The sequence below is a fragment of the Nuphar pumila genome, chromosome 10 (assembly GCF_984573655.1).
Source record: "Nuphar pumila chromosome 10, dmNupPumi1.hap1.1, whole genome shotgun sequence".
In the NCBI taxonomy this organism is placed as follows: domain Eukaryota; kingdom Viridiplantae; phylum Streptophyta; class Magnoliopsida; order Nymphaeales; family Nymphaeaceae; genus Nuphar; species Nuphar pumila.
In genome coordinates, this window is record NC_143258.1 from 81,603,581 (window position 1) to 81,621,125 (window position 17,545).

Genomic DNA, 17,545 nt, shown 5'->3' on the forward strand with positions numbered 1-17,545 from the left:
TTTCTCTTTTGAACACATGGCTAGGGTCAGATCTGGCGTGGATTGGTTCATTGCAGTTAGGGCAATATCAGCTGAAGTTGTACTGATTTAGTTTCTCTTTTATATATATGCATATACATATACATATAACATTTTTTACATCATATATCATCCTGTCTTGGAAGAATGCAGGTCAAAATATACATTATCTCAGTTAGGATTTTGCAAGTGCACTGCAAACAAAAGAAGTTCAAGGATGAAATTATAATATTCCCTTTTAGAATGCTTTGTAAAACGGGATTTCTTTGGTAGCCTATTTTAGAATAACTAGTAGTTTTATGTGTACCATAGATCTCATGTCTTGGCAAAAATATTTTCCCATGAAAAATACATTCAATAAATTGCTCCACTAAAAGGACTTCATGCACTTGGTTCTTTAAGTAATTTGCATGTTCACATCAATTTACATTTTCTCCACTAAAGAAATTTTCTGTAAGAAAGCAAAGTTTTTCATCTCTACAGTCCTCACAAAGTACCATTGACATTAGATGCTTTGAAACTTATACACACACTCACACACATATACATATACATATGTGTGTACTGTGTGTACTATGTACGTATGCATATATAAACAAGGATGACACACATTTAGAATTTAAATATTCATGTAGATTATAAGACTTACATAGTTGGATTGAGTCATCACTCAGCCCCAACATGCCTTTAATTTTAAGCAATTCCAGTTAATCCTCAGATACAATTATCTTTTAACATGAAGGTTTACAATAGTAGTAGGTCAAAGCCAATAAACGCAGCCTTAAGAAGCACCCCTAGAAAAGGATACTTGAAACTGCACAAGTTCTACAGCATCCAAGACATGAAAGAAACCGTAAATTGTAACATTTATCATGAAAAACACACATATCTCCAGAATTCAAACTTATCAACACTTGACAATGCCGCAGCAAGCTATGTCACTTGTTTATCAGTAGCATATATGAGAAAAGTACAAGACTCTTCTATCCGAGAAAAAGAACAAAAGTAGGACTCATATTTGAGGTACAACAAAAAATTCCAAGCATGAACTTAGAGGTATTTAAAGAGCAACCCTCCATGTGCAGCAAAGAATGGCGCAAACACCAATGACTCAACTGCCATGAGCTTGATCAAAATATTGAGAGAAGGACCAGAAGTATCCTTTAACGGATCACCAACCGTGTCACCAATAACTGCAGCTTTGTGTGGATCAGATCCCTTTGGGCCCAAAGATCTAGCATGCTCAGTTGAACCAACCTGGACATAAAAAACCAAGAATCATTATTGTTAGAAAATGAGTTGGAATACATTGGGTTCAATAATGAACCCATACTTATGCACGTGAAGTGCAAATATACCCATTAAAAGGAAACAACACAAGCACATAATGTGCTAACCCATAAAACCCATAAAAAGGGAAAAATATGACATAAAGTCATAAGTTGCATATCATTGAAGAAATAATGGACAAGGGGTAAAAACCCCATTACAATGAAGCATAAGCTCCCTCAAGGATGAGAAAATACAAAGGGGGAGACCCCTATTTATAACACAAGAAAGGAGCCACTTAGGGGGCTCCCAAAGGAGTCGTTGGGAGCCCCTAACGGTCACATTTGTGACCGTTGGGGGCTCCCCAACGACTCTTTGGGGAGCCACCCTAGGTTGCGCAAACCACGAAAAAGGAAAAAATAAAAAATAAAATAAAAGATAAAATTACAAACATATTCCAAATGGAATATGCGTAAAACTGGAAATGTCTAAACTACCCCTATGCCTATAAATAGAGACATATATATTTTATATATATAATTAGGATAATACATATGCATATATACCATATATGAATATGTATTATACTTTATATATATAAAATATATATAATATTACAAATGTTGAATGATACATTTTAACACCCCCCCTCAAGCTTTGCGTGGGGGAACGAAAAGGTTGAAGACGGCAAGAAGAAGAATCTCAAAGCTTCAAGAGCCTTCAGAACGAATGCCATTGTAAATATCTTCCTCCAATGTCTTTATCGATGAGCACCTTCTATCCAAGGGACTTCCTTTTCTCTTATCTTCAAGATCCTGAGAAAAGAAACCAACAAAGAACAAGTAAAAAATACCTTTGCACTTTACTTAAAAAGGAACATTCCTAACAAGGTGCAAAATTTATGTATAATATGATAATTACTTTAGCATGAAACGAAAAATTTAGAAAACCAAAGTTTCTAAATCATACATTATGTTAAAACAAAAAAATGAGCGAAAGCACATTATGCAAAAATAAATTGCAAGAATGCATAATGCATTCATAAGGTCCAACATTGGACAAATATAACCCCATAATGAGGAATAACAAAAAGATCCACGAAGGGATACCACAAGAAGCCTACGAAGAGGCATAAAATACATATGTTTTATTGAATGAGGGCCCAAAAAGGCCATAAAGAGCATATACTTATCATGAAATGAATTAATACTCAAAGAACTCATTAATGAACATGCTTCAAATATGTAATGAAGTGACAAACAAGAGAAACAAAGTCTCCAAGCATACTTTAGGCAAAATAAACCCAAGAGTTCACAAGGTTTTAAAATCATTTATGAAAGACATACTTAATACACATTTTGCATATAAGGGTGGAAAAAACCATAAGCACTTAATATATAGATTAAATGCTAAGAAACCAACATGACATGCATATCAAAAATATGATTTGCTTGAAAAACACAAGTCATGAATGAAATTTTGCAAATTTCAACAATAGTTTATCCATTACAAACATCTTCCTCATTAGTCCTCCAAAACTCATAAATCAAGTGTATAATCTACTAGATCAAGAATATAAAGCCATTAAAGGCTAAAGACACACACAAAGGTGTGTAAAAGAACCTCTTGTCTACATATAATAATACTTAAAATAAGTGCATCTACGACAAGAACAAGAAAATACATGCCAACATGGACTAAAAAGTATCTCTTGTCTACGTAAAAAATACACTTAAAACCAAGTATGTTCAGCTACTAGAACAAGAGTAATAAGCCAACCATGGGCTTAACACATAATACATCTCTTGTCTACATATGATAGCACTTGAGATGAGTGAAATAAGCCAACCATGGGCATACATCTTAAGCGACTAGAACAAGGACACAAACGCCAACATAGGCTAAAAATCACACACCATGGTGTGAATCAACGTGCCTTATCTACATATAAAAACACTCAAGACAAGTGTGTTCAGCTACTAGACCAAGAGAGCAAAAGCCAACAAAGGGCTAAAAACACACGAAGGTGTAATAAAATTCTTGTCTACATATGATGACACTTAGATAATGGGCATAAAAGGAAAAGACTTTTGAGGCAATAAACTTGTAATGAAAATAATACCTCGAATAAAACAATACTCCTTTTAAAATGAATTCTCATAACAATAACATGCATGTAAAAAATATCTTCAACAAGATACTATAATCGATAAAATAAAATTCTTGAGAACAAATGTGTGAACATACACACACCAAGAACACTTAGAATACTTGCGCAAAATCACAAGAACACATGTGCACAACGAGCACCACATACGGAATCACAAATGTGCAAATGCACTCATAAGATTCATAAACAAATAAAAGGTTGGGCTATAATCCCAAAACATCTTGATTTTAAAAGTACCTTAAAACATTTAAGGTTTCAAATACCATATGTCCATCACATTTACTTAGAAGCATCCATAATATCAATGGCACAAGAACAAACTAGTGACACACTCATATATCAAATCATTCTAGAGTCCCAAGGTGCCCATAACTCACCTCAACCACCATCTATAATATGGTAAGTGGACAATCTAAAAAGACATAACAACGAGTGTCACACTCATAATTAGAGATCATATACCAAATCATTCTAGAGTCCCAAGGTGCCCATAACTCACCTCAACCACCATCTATAATATGGCAATTTGGACAATCTAAAATGATATAACACGAGGTGCCCATAACTCACCTCAACAAACATCTCTAATAAAACAATAATAAGGCCAAAACAATGATGCATTAAATAACATGTGATGGACAAACATAAATACCACAAGAAGGGCAATAAACACATAAGGAATCATTTTCCAAATAAAAAAATTTTACAAAGAGGACCGATTAACAAATTGAATCAAAGGTCCAATATAATCCATCAAAACAATTTTGCATAACCACAAATTATGCTTAATCTTCAAAAGAAGTCTTGTACACCAAAAAGGCTTATTATGCAACAAACATAACATGAAATATTAAGCAACATCATGTGTACGAACCGATTTGGAACAAACAAGCCTTAACTATGAAAGATATAAGGTGCAATTAAGCGGTGAAGTTGGTGAAGTTCGAAAATAACAAACTTAGGCCAATATAGGCATTCATAAAGATGGTGAAGTTCAAAAAACTTATGAAATCTACTATTGCAACTTAAAAATGATACTCATAAACAATCATGAGATCTACATAAAAGAGTATATACTCACAAGAAGATTATAAGGACCGAAAGGCTCCTTAAGGAGAGCTTAAACACAAATAAAACTCCCAACGAAGGGGAAAACTCCATTAAAGTGGAAGAAATCCCAACAAAATAGATTCATTAACAAAACCTTATGATAAAATAAGATTGTACTATGGCATAAATAAAAATTAAACATTTATTGAGGGAAAAATTAAAAAACTCTTAGTTTTATCAAAAAACATGACTTAATAGATTCTTACCTACTCCTAATGAAATAAGTACGCAATAAACATTAGGGAAGACCATAACTTTTATAATGAAAATATGCCGAAAAGCAAGGAGTGCATTAAGCACTTACAACATTCACTAATGAACAAACAAAAGGGCAAACACCCAAACCCACAAGAGACAATACAACATAAAAATATAAATATCTCTAATTGAAAAGAGAGAGAGCTCTCTAAATGTTGAAAACATCCTTAAGAGTGTAAAGATGAAAAGAAAATCACCATATTCCATAAGACCATTTTAAAACTTAATTCAACCGGTATTATATATACAAAAAAAACTTTCTTAATTAAATGTTGCTCATATAAAACGGACACATTGGGTAAGAGAACATAATATGGAATTTTTCATATATGACACAATTTTCAAAAAAGCTACATTTAACAAACATTTTAAACTTAACATACCTTTCTTTAAAGACTAAACATTCATATAAAGGTATTCTCATAAACAAGGTTAGGTTTAAAAAGTAGATTCAAAGTTCCAAAGGGCATAATTTTTTACCGACCGATTAAATCAAGTTTTGAGCAATCATATATCTAATTTTTCGCAAAACAAGTTATCATTTAAAACTTTTCAAAGAAAAACATACGAAAAAGATTCAATGGAGTAGCAAGTAACTCAAATTTTTATAAAAGGACTTAATGACAAAGAGCACACATAAAAAACAAAGAACATATTAAATTCTTCATACAATACATCAAAGAAATAGAATGCATACCGAATAACTATATGAAAAACAATAGAGAGAAATGAATACTTCACCATTTTTCTTTAAAATTCTTGAACACCACGCTTCCCGATGCACCAAAGAGCAACTCGATCTCAACCGGGCTCTGATACCATGTTAGAAAATGAGTTGGAATACATTGGGTTCAATAATGAACCCATACTTATGCACGTGAAGTGCAAATATACCCATTAAAGGGAAACAACACAAGCACATAATGTGCTAACCCATAAAAAGGGAAAAATATGACATAAAGTCATAAGTTGCATATCATTGAAGAAATAATGGACAAGGGGTAAAAACCCCATTACAATGGAGCATAAGCTCCCTCAAGGATGAGAAAATACAAAGGGGGAGACCCCTATTTATAACACAAGAAAGGAGCCACTTAGGGGGCTCCCAAAGGAGTCGTTGGGAGCCCCCAACGGTCACATTTGTGACCGTTGGGGGCTCCCCAACGACTCTTTGGGGAGCCACCCTAGGTTGCGCAAACCACGAAAAAGGAAAAAATAAAAAATAAAATAAAAGATAAAATTACAAACATATTCCAAATGGAATATGCGTAAAACTGAAAATGTCTAAACTACCCCTATGCCTATAAATAGAGAAATATATATTTTATATATATAATTAGGATAATACATATCATATATACCATATATGAATATGTATTATACTTTATATATATAAAATATATATAATATTACAAATGTTGAATGATACATTTTAACAATTATCTCATAGAATTTTTCAGCAAGAAACAGAAAAAAGAAGAAAATTATTAGCATAGAAAGCTAGGACAAAGCAAAGAAGCATTTCAATTTGCAACTATTAGAGTTTAGTGTTAAAATGTATCATTCAACCTATGTAATCTTATATATATTTTATATATATAAAAGATAATACATATTCATATATGGTATATATGCATATGTATTATCCTAATTATATATATAAAATATATATTTTTCTATTTATAGGCATAGGGGTAGTTTAGTCATTTCACAATTTTACGCATATTCCATTTGGAATATGTTTGTAATTTTTACTTTTATTTTTCTTTTTTATTTTTCTCTTTTTTAGTGGTTTGCGCCACCTAGGGAGGCTCCCCAAAGAGTCGTTGGGGAGCCCCCAACGGTCACAAATGTGACCGTTGGGGGCTCCCAACGACTCCTTTAGGAGCCCCCTAAGTGGCTCCTCTCTTGTATTATAAATAGGGGTTTTCCCCTTGTAATTTCTTCACTCCTTGGAGGAGCTTATGCTCCATTGTATAAGGTTTTTACCCTCTTCTTCCTATTTCTTCAATAATATTCAACTTATGACTTTAAGTCATATTTATCCCTTTTATGGGTTTGTGTATTAGCACTTGATGTGCTTGTGTTGTTCCCTTAAGAGGGTATATTCGCACTTAATGTGCATGTGTATGGGTTCATTATCGAACCTAAAATATTCCAAGTCACTTTCTAACATGGTATCAAAGCAAGGTTGAGATCGAGTTGCTCTTTGGTGCATCGGGAAGCGTGGTATTCAAGAAAGTTTTAAAGAAAAATGGTGAAGTATTCATTTCTCTCTCTTTTCTAAAAGTTATTCGGTATGCATTCTATTTCTTTAAGTATTGTATGAAGAATTTAATATGTTCTTTTTTTTTATGTGTACTCTTTGTCATTATGTCTTTTTATAAAAATTTGAGTTACTTGATACTCTATTGAATCTTTTTCATCTACATACTTTTTCGTATGTTTTTCTTTGAAAATTTTTAAAATGATAACTTGTTTGGCAAAAAAAATTAGATACATGATTGCTCAAAACTTAATGGGTCGGTAAAGATTTATGACCATTGGAGCCTTGAATTTATATTTTAAACCTATCTTTGTTTATAAGAATACCTTTTATATATGGTAAGTCTTTAAAGAAAGGTATGTTAAGATTAAAATGTTTGTGAGATGTAGTTTTTCGAAAAATGCTTGGCATATATGAAAAATTCCTTAATAAGTTTTGATTCACTTACCTAATGTGTCCTTTTTATACGAGCAACATTTAATTAAGAAAGTTTTTTTTATATATATAATTTCGGTTGAATTAAGTCATGTTTTTTGATAAAACTTAAGAGCTTTTTGAATTTTTCCTCAATAAATGTTTAATTTTATAGATTTATGTCATAGTACAATCTTACTTTATCATAAGGTTTTTTAACAAATCTATTATTCTTCTTTGTTGGGATTTCTCTCACTTTAGTGGAGTTTCCCCCTTCTTTGGGAATTTTGTGTGTTTTGAGCTCTCTTTAAGGAGCCTTTTGGTCCTTATAATCTTCTTGTGAGTATATGCTCTTTTATGAAGATTTCATGGTTGTTGTGAGAAGATTGGTTGTGAGCATCATTTTTTAAGTTACAATAGTGGATTTCATAAGATTTTCAAACTTCACCATCTTTATGAATGCCTATATTGACCTAAATTTGTTATTTGCTCATTCAAGATTATTGTCATTTAAAAATCTTGCATTGCATAAAAGTGCATCTATTATCTTCTGATATGCATTTGATTGCACTTTATATCTATCATAGTTGAGGCTTGTTTTTGACTTTTTGATTATTCCAAATCGGTTCTTACGCATGATGTTGCTTAATATTTCATAATTGTGTTAGTTGCATAATAAGTCTTTTTTGTATAAATGACTTCTTTTGAAGATTAAGCATAATTCAAATTGTTGTTATAAAACATATTATTGTGATTGATTATATTGGACCTTTGATTCAATTTTTAATCGGTCCTCTTTTCTTTGAAAAATAATTCTTAAAGTGTTTATTGCCTTTTTGTGGCATTTATATTTGTCCATCACATGTTTTTTTAATGCATCATTGTTTTGGCCTTATTTTTATATTAGAGATGTTTGTTGAGGTAAGTTAAGGGCACCTTGTGTTATGTCATTTTAGATTGTCCAAATTGCCATATTATAGATAGTGGTTGAGGTGAGTTATGGGCACCTTCGGACTCTAGAATGATTTGGTATATGATCTCTAATTATGAGTGTGTCACTCGTTGTTATGTCATTTTAGATTGTCCACTTACCATATTATAGATGGTGGTTGAGGTGAGTTATGGGCACCTTGGGACTCTAGAATGATTTGGTATATGAGTGTGTCACTAGTTTGATGTTGGTCAATGATCTTATGGATGCTCTTATTTATATATAAATGTGATGGATATATGATGTTTGAAACCTTAAAATGTTTTAAGGTATATTAAAATCAAGGTTTTAGGGATTATTGTCCAACCTTTTATTGTTTATGAAAATTATGAGTGCATTTGCACATTTGTGATTTCGTGCTTTTGTGTACGTGTTCCATATGTTCTTGGTGTGCGTATGTTCACACATTTATTTTCAAAAATATTGTTCTATCGGTTGTTGTATCTTGTTGAAGATACTTTTACATAATTTATTCCAAAATATTATTTTTATGGGTATTCTTTTTGAAGAATATTGTTCTATTGATTCAAGGTTTGATTTATATATATGTTTGTCATTACAAGTTTTATTACCTCAAAAGTCTTCTCCTTTTATAACTCTTATCTAAGTGTCATCATATGTAGACAAGAATTTTATTACACCTTCGTGTGTTGGTAGCCCTTTGTTGGCTTTTGCTCTCTTGGTCTAGTAGCTGAGCACACTTGTCTTGAGTGTTATTATATGTAGACAAGGCACGTTGATTCACACCATGGCGTGTGATTTTAGCCTATGTTGGCTTTTGTGTCCTTGTTCTAGTCGCTGAGATGTTTGCCCATGGTTGGCTTATTTCACTCATTTCAAGTGTCATCTTATGTAGACAAGAGATGTATTGTGTTTTAGCCCATGGTTGGTTTGTTACTCTTGTTCTAGTAGCTGAACATACTTAGTTTTGAGTGTATTTTTACGTAGACAAGATATGCTCTTGGTCCATGTTGGCGTGTATTGTCTTGCTCTTGTCGTAGATGCACTCATTTCAAGTATTATTATATGTAGACAAGAGGTTCTTTTGCACACCTTTGTGTGTGTTATTTGGCCTTTAATGGCATTATATTTATATTCTTGATCTAGTAGTTTATACACTTGATTTGTGGGTTTTGGAGGACTAATGAGGTAGTTGCTTGTAGTGGATAAACTATTTTTGAAAAATTGCAAAATTTCTCTCATAACTTGTATTTTTAGATACAAGGGAATCATATCTATGATATGGTTTTAAATCAAATTGATTTTTTAGCATTTAATCTATATATTAAGTGCTTACAGTTTTTCGGCCACTTTTTGCATTTGATATGCAAAATGAGTCTTTTGTCTCAAATGATATTCATTTTTGTATCTTGGGTGGATGCTTTAATATATTTAGTCAAATCATGCTTCTTATATATGACATTTGTTTGACATAGATCTTCTCCCTAAAGATGTGAAAAACTCTATTGTTGATCTATGCGTGTTAAAGCCCCTTGAAGTTCATATTCATCATGCTTTTGAACATTTGCATCCGTGTTCATTTTGACTAAAGTATGTTTGGAGCATGTTCATTAATGATTTTCTTTAAGTGTTAATTCATTTCATGATAGTACATGCATATGCTCACTATGACCTTTTAGGCCCTCGTTCAATAAAGCATATATAGCTTATGCCTCTTCATAGGCTTATTGTGGTGTCCCTTAGTGGACCATTTTGTTATTCTCCATTATGGAGTTATGTTTGTCCAATGTTGGACCTTATGAATGCATTATGCATTCTTGCAATTCATTTCCGCATAATTTGCTTCCGCTCACTCTTTAACATGATGTATGATTTTGAAACTTAGGTTTTCTAAATTTACTTTTCATGCTAAAATAATTATCCTATCATGTGCTTCAAATTTCTATGCATAAGTTATATTTTTGCACCATTGTTTTGCGGATGTGTCATCCGATATGGTTTCAATTAAGTTTGTTAGAAATGTTCCAATTGAGTAAAGTGCAAAGATATGTTTTACTTGTTTCTTTGTTGTTGTTCCACAGGATCTTGAAGATAAGAGGAAAAGAAGTACCTTGGATAGATCATGGAAGGTGCTCATCGTTAAAGACGTTGGAGGAAGACATTTGCAATGGCATTCGTACGGAAGGCTCTTGAAGCCTTGAGAGTCTTCCTCCTGCTTTCTTCAATCTTTTTGTTCCCCCACACAAAGTTTGAGGGGGGTGTTAAAATGTATCATTCAACCTATGTAATCTTATATATATTTTATATATATAAAAGATAATACATATTCATATATGGTATATATGCATATGTATTATCCTAATTATATATATATAATATATATTTTTCTATTTATAGGCATAGGGGTAGTTTAGTCATTTCACAGTTTTACGCATATTCCATTTGGAATATGTTTGTAATTTTTACTTTTATTTTTCTTTTTTATTTTTCTCTTTTTTAGTGGTTTGCGCCACCTAGGGAGGCTCCCCAAAGAGTCGTTGGGGAGCCCCCAACGGTCATAAATGTGACCGTTGGGGGCTCCCAACGACTCTTTTGGGAGCCCCCTAAGTGGCTCCTCTCTTGTATTATAAATAGGGGTTTTCCCCTTGTAATTTCTTCACTCCTTGGAGGAGCTTATGCTCCATTGTATAAGGTTTTTACCCTCTTCTTCCTATTTCTTCAATAATATTCAACTTATGACTTTAAGTCATATTTATCCCTTTTATGGGTTTGTGTATTAGCACTTGATGTGCTTGTGTTGTTCCCTTAAGAGGGTATATTCGCACTTAATGTGCATGTGTATGGGTTCATTATCGAACCTAAAATATTCCAAGTCACTTTCTAACATTTAGAGGCCCTAGGAATTAAAAACATGAGACATAAGAAGCATATGGGTTATACTAAGAAACTCCAAAAAACTAAAACCTGGGGAGGTACTACCTGTTAATGACTTTGTTGCAGAATAGATCTTCAAGTAACATTTGTTTTGGGAAAGTTTACCATGGTGCAATGTAAGCATGTGAGATGCATAAAGCAACATTAAAAGGAAAGCAATGTCAATATGGAGATGGTGGATGAACAATTTGGAGTACTAAGAATGAAAAAGAATACATTTATGATGCATTGCCGTAAACACATAAATACTCTTCTAAAAGCCAAAAAAGTGCAGAACTGGAAGTCTGTTGGAAAAAAAAATACGTCTCCTCAGGCAAACCAGATCTCTATTATAGAGGGAAGAAGTCAGGTAGACCTGATTCATGATGCCAGAATCCATATAAGGAGCAATTAAAGGGTTTAGTTACCTCTATATATTTCTTAGCGTTATCCCAGGCACCACCTGTGTTGGAAGCTGATATGGCAACCTGCATTGGTAAATAAGACAATATTTTTGCCTCAAAATTTATAAAAAAAGACCCAAAATACAATGTGCTAAAAGAAGGTAACAACAACACTGTTTTCTGCATTGTATCTATCACTTCTATTTCATAACCTGTCCCTGTGAAGAACTTGTGACCTACATATCAATCTAGCGAGAAAATAAATTCCAGCAACTCCTTTGCAGAAGCTTTCATGATAAAATCAAATTTTTGCTGGTATTGATCCAGATTTCTCCTGGACTAATAAGAAAAACAAAGACTTCGCCTGGAACTAATTAAAAGAAAACAAACACGAGAGAGAGAGAGTGTGTGTGTGTGTGTGTAATGCTAAAAAAGGAGAGGAAAAATTAAACGGAAAAGGATATTGTTAAAAAATCTTGGAATGTTACACAATATCCGAAAATATATTCATTTCATGACTTCTATAATCTCAAAAACAACACATGCATTTGTACCTGCACACCAGAGACAAGGGCACCAGCCAAAAGTCCAGATAGAGTTTCCACTCCAAAGAAAGTACCAGCAATCAGTGGTGAGAGCAAAACCAGTGCACCTGGTGGCAACATTTCTCTAAGTGAAGCATCAGTAGAAATCTTCACACAATTTGCATAGTCAGGCTTCACACGGCCTTCCATTAACCCTGGAGTAGTGTTAAACTGTCTGCGAACTTCTTCAACCATTTTCAGAGCAGCACTTCCAACACTTTTCATTGTCATCGATGAGAACCAGTAGGGAAGCATAGCACCCACAATTAAACCAATGAAAACCTTAGCAGATAGTAGGTCAACAGTCTTTAAACTGGCTCGACTGACAAAGGCTCCAAATAGAGAAAGGGATACAAGTGCAGCTGATCCAATAGCAAAACCCTGAACTCATAAAGCACACCCTCTATTATTATGTTGAAAACTGCAGATTCTATGCTGGTTTAATCGTAGAAAGATTAACAAAGAAAAGAAAACAAGTGTATGGATGTTTTAAAAGTTTCACTGAAGCATTCAAATGCTCACCTTTCCAATGGCAGCAGTGGTGTTCCCAGCTGCATCAAGTGCATCAGTACGTTTGCGGATTTCCCGGCTCATTCCAGCCATTTCTGCTATCCCACCAGCATTGTCACTTATTGGACCATATGCATCTATTGTGAGCCCAATAGCAATCGTGCTAAGCATGCCTAAAGCAGCCATAGCAACTCCATACATTGCAGCCAAAGTGAAACTAACATAAATTGCAACTGCAATTGAAAAAATTGGAATTATTACTGATTTGTAACCCAGAGCCAGCCCAAAGATTACATTTGTTGCAGCTCCAGTTCGGCAGGAATCAGCCACATCACGCACAGGCCTGAAAGATTTTGTTGACAATTGGGTTGTTAAATGACAAACACAGCAACACAGAATTCCAAACATAAATTAATTTGACATATATATATGTGATAAAATGAGGTCAATCTAGAATCAAGGAAGGTCATGACAGGCATGTGAAGGCAAAGGGAGACAGCATTCTACAACTTGACATCCCAGGAGAATTCATATTCAGTCCCTCCCTCCCTCTCAAACACCATTAGTAATTAGCTTTAGCCTTGCATTATTAGGTGAACTGGGTAGAATACCATTTTGGAAAGTCAACAACTTGCATTCTTTTAACCTATGTAGAGATTAATTCCCCAAAAAGTGAGATGTCACCTAGTCTCTTGAGAATTTCATACATATTTTCTATATTTATAGGCAGAAAACTGGCTGACTAAATATAGTATTTCAATGGATTTGGTTTGGTTTAGATACCAAACCAACAAATAAACATTTAACCAGATATGTGAGCCTCTTCCAGATCCAGTGTTCCAGTTAGCTACACTGTCAGATCTGTTTTGGAGGGTTTTGTGCATGAATTCAGAGAAAATCAGGATTCAATGAAGATCCAAATCTTTCTATTTGAAGTCATAAACAATAGGAGTTAACATTTACTTGGGTTACATATCTGTTAAAGGCTTTCTTCCTGTGATGAAATTCAAGCTAACAAACCTAATTTGGCAATGTCAAATTATTTAGGACTCAGTGATGCCCGCATCTGAGCCACTCCCAACACGTTTGCATCCTTACCTAAATAGGCAAGAAAAGTACATAGTAGTCTTTACCTGTAAGCATTGCTTGTGAAGTACTCCGTAATATACCCAATGATCAGACCCATCCATAGTCCAATGGAAACAGAGAAGAAAAGGTGCCTGTAAACCATGGGAAAAAAGGCAATAGTTATGATGCCTCTATTAAAACTATCTTTGTCAAATTTGAAAATAGAAAACGTTCACCCAAAAGGTACCAGTTCTTCACAGTCTTCTTTGCTCCAAGATCAAATAATTCAAAACTTGATGGTAGAGCAACAAGACAAACAATGGCAATGGCAACAGTCATCAGTATGGTGGATATGATGAGCTGACGCTTCAGCATAGGTTCAATTTCTTTCTCGGTCTTTATCTCAAAGATCTGTGTCGTTAACAATGTAGTGATCATGCAAACCAGGATACCCATAGAGCTGATGAGAAGGGGAAAGGACATAGCAGTGAAGTCATGGTCAACACCAAATGATGAGATTGAAGCAACAAAAAGGGCAGCACAAGAGGACTCTGCGTAAGAGCCAAACAGATCTGAACCCATCCCTGCAATGTCTCCAACATTGTCACCAACATTGTCTGCAATAACCTACATACAGCCAGTAAAAGCAGTAACTTAAATATAAATATAGATATTTCTATTTCTATTTATATATTTAAATTTATATGTACAGACATGCCCAAAAATGGAAATGCAGATACTGGACAGATCTAAGATATGCTGAAGACAAAAGTGAAGAAAGCAATGGGAGGAATTGTTCCCTGCATCACAATTATTAGTGTTGCTCTCAGAAGAGCTTTTCTTTTCATAAATAACTATAAATAGAATATACAGAGGTATAAAAATAAAAATTGAACTGATAAGCCCATAAGTTGAAAATGTATGTATGAGTAAAACGGACTCTAGCAAGAAATCCATCCATGAACTCTTATCAACCATCAATTCTGTTTCCTTATGGGTAAAGAAACAAAAAAGACTCCAGGAAAACTTACAGCTGGATTTCGTGGATCATCTTCAGGAATGTTTTTCTCTACCTTCCCAACAAGATCAGCACCAACATCTGCAGCTTTAGTATATATTCCTCCCCCTACTCTCCCAAAAAGAGCCATAGAAGAACCCCCAAGGCCATAGCCGGTAATTGATTCATAAAGCCCCTCCCAGTCATCCCCAAAGTACAATTTAAACAAATAGATTGCAACAAAGAGAACCAACAATCCATTAGCAGCAAGCAAGAAACCCATAACAGAACCAGACCTGAAGGCCACAACGAAAGCTCTATTAACCCCCTTTCTTGCCTCTAAAGTTGTCCTTGCATTTGCATATGTTGCAATTTTCATGCCAAGAAAACCAGAGAACACAGAAGTTAAAGCCCCCAGAAGGAAAGCAACGGTGCTGAATACAGCATTTGCAAGAGCAGGCTTGCACAACTTCTGTTTGTCGTAGGCGCATGGTTCAGACCGTGTACTGAACCCTTTGACTGAACCCAGGAACAAGAATATAATTGCACAAAAAACAACCGTGAAAACACCCAGATACTTGTACTGGGTGAACAAGAAGGAGGTCGCTCCTACAAATAGAAGAGAAAAGCTAATCTCAGAAACTGTTGAAGAACTCCTAAGCAGTCAAGCATTTCACACTATACCTTCTACCAGATGAACAATGATAGAAAACTAATTTGTGCATTAGCAAACATTTAGTTACCAATTAAAAAATAACTGAATTGCATGGAAAATTTTTGTCAGAGTTGATTATAGTAATCTATATATGCCAAGTTCAGAATGGGATTTGTATACATTCTAACTCTGCTTGGAGATCTAAAGGTTGGAAGCTTGCTGTCCAAGTTGAGTTTCCACAATCAATTCATGTATGGACATGAGATGAAAAAACAAGTCTTGAAATTTCTCAAGGATCACCTACAAACAAACACTTTCAAGAAACTAGAAACTATAGACACACAGTGTTCATCCTAGAGCTATCATGTGATATACATGTCATCATCTCTATGTTCCAGCCCACCAAGAGTGTTGCCCATAGAAAAGAAAAACAGGGAATGAAGATCACAAGGAAGAAAGACTTTAAACTCTGCAACAGTAATTAGCAGGAGACTAGTTGAAGGCCGGCTTAAGCTCAACAAAGTTAACAGCATTTAACAGGAAATTATGGTTGTTGTTCTCTGTTTCCCTTCCTTATATGGTATATTCCATTAAAAGCCTCGTATAATCTAGCAGCAATCACAGAACCATATCTTGTGATTGCCAGTAAGAAAAAAGGGCTATCCATTGATGCCAATGAAAGATATTTATAAAAGTTAACAACATATAATACAAGTAAAACAAGAAATTCATCGCTAGAAACTCCAAAAACATTGATGGAGATCGCTATACTACTGTAAGAACTAAGCGACGAACACTCAAATTTCTCGTCGACATGATGGCAAACATACTTGAAAAAAGAAAGAGGAGAGAAAAGGGGGAGTGTACTGAAGAATTCTGCAGAACTTGGCTCATTATACCAATTTGAATTCATGGCCTAACACCTAACAAAGAACATGCTAACCATTGAAGAAGTGAACAAAGGGCCCTTGAAAAACCTAATCTCCAATAGATACAAGCTAAAATTTTCATACCTATAGAGATGGCATTCTGAATCTCGCAACACTTAGACACAACCACTTTGTCATCGACACCCTCTTCTGCTTCGTGTTCCAACAGGCCCTCCGAAGGCCCGCCATCCGACGGATGGTGGGAAGAAAGCCTAATTTGAGACACCAGGAACCACTGGTACAGAGCAAACACAATTCCGATAACCGCAGTCACCGGAATGAAGATATACGTAAACAATTCGCCGACTAGAGAAGAACCCATTTTCCCAAACACCAAAAATCAATCAAAGCAATCACGAAACGCAATACCCACATCGTAGAATTTATAGAGCTCGCACAGAATGTCAATTGTCTACGCAAAGGATGATTCAATCTGAACTAACTTAGTGACCAACGACGAAATCAGAAGAGGCAGAAAGAGAAAATCAGGAGGAATATAATCTGTGTGCGATTGAATTTGACTTACTTTATCAATTTTGAGGTGGGTGCCCTGCATTAGTAAAAAAACATGAGTTTTTAAGTAGAAATTTTGTATAAGAAAAAAAGAGAAAAAGAAAATAGGAAGATGGGTTACCTCAGATAGTCGAAATCTTGCTTCAATATAGGATCCATTTGGGATAGGGCTTAAGAGGAGTGGCCAAAATGGAGAAGAGAAGCCATTGAATTAAGAAGAGAAAACGAGAAGGCGGGAAATGCCCCTCGCAACAAATATCTCATGAGCAAAGCTTGTCACAGGGACACGAACCTTGATACGTCCACTAGTTTTCTAATAATGTAATCGTATTTTAATAAAATTTAATTATTAATATTAATATACTAGAAAATAGTTTATTCATTAAAATTAAAACATCCGTGTCCTTGTGTCTTATTTTTCAAAAAAACTTCCAAGCCTGCGACTCTGTGAGTCGAACCAATATAGGGTGCCGCTCGCGTCTTTGTGACAAAAGAGCCAAGAAAACATTAATTAG

The 17,545-nt window shown here is 34.4% G+C and overlaps 1 protein-coding gene across 1 annotated transcript; it reads right to left on the reverse strand.

The window, feature by feature from the left end:
• Nucleotides 1-868: 868 nt before the first annotated feature.
• On the reverse strand, nt 869-17,020 carry LOC149827033 (pyrophosphate-energized vacuolar membrane proton pump 1-like). Its single transcript, XM_090020206.1, has 8 exons — nt 16,602-17,020; nt 14,968-15,542; nt 14,184-14,563; nt 14,002-14,088; nt 12,881-13,211; nt 12,329-12,739; nt 11,799-11,858; nt 869-1,275 (listed from the first exon to the last, which is right to left on the reverse strand). The coding sequence occupies exons 1-8, from the start codon at nt 16,837-16,839 to the stop codon at nt 1,069-1,071; spliced, it is 2,289 nt and encodes a 762-aa protein (XP_089876332.1). The 5' UTR covers nt 16,840-17,020; the 3' UTR covers nt 869-1,068.
• Between the last annotated feature and the right edge of the window lie 525 nt (nt 17,021-17,545).

Excerpts from the sequence above, each read along its gene's own strand:
- LOC149827033 (XM_090020206.1), bottom strand. The coding sequence starts at position 16,839 with ATGGGTTCTTCTCTAGTCGGCGAATTGTTTACGTATATCTTCATTCCG. Across the intron at positions 15,543-16,601 it reads TCAGAATGCCATCTCTATAG|GAGCGACCTCCTTCTTGTTC; the intron begins GTATGAAAATTT and ends TTCTATTTGTAG. Across the intron at positions 12,740-12,880 it reads CCACTGCTGCCATTGGAAAG|GGTTTTGCTATTGGATCAGC; the intron begins GTGAGCATTTGA and ends TTATGAGTTCAG.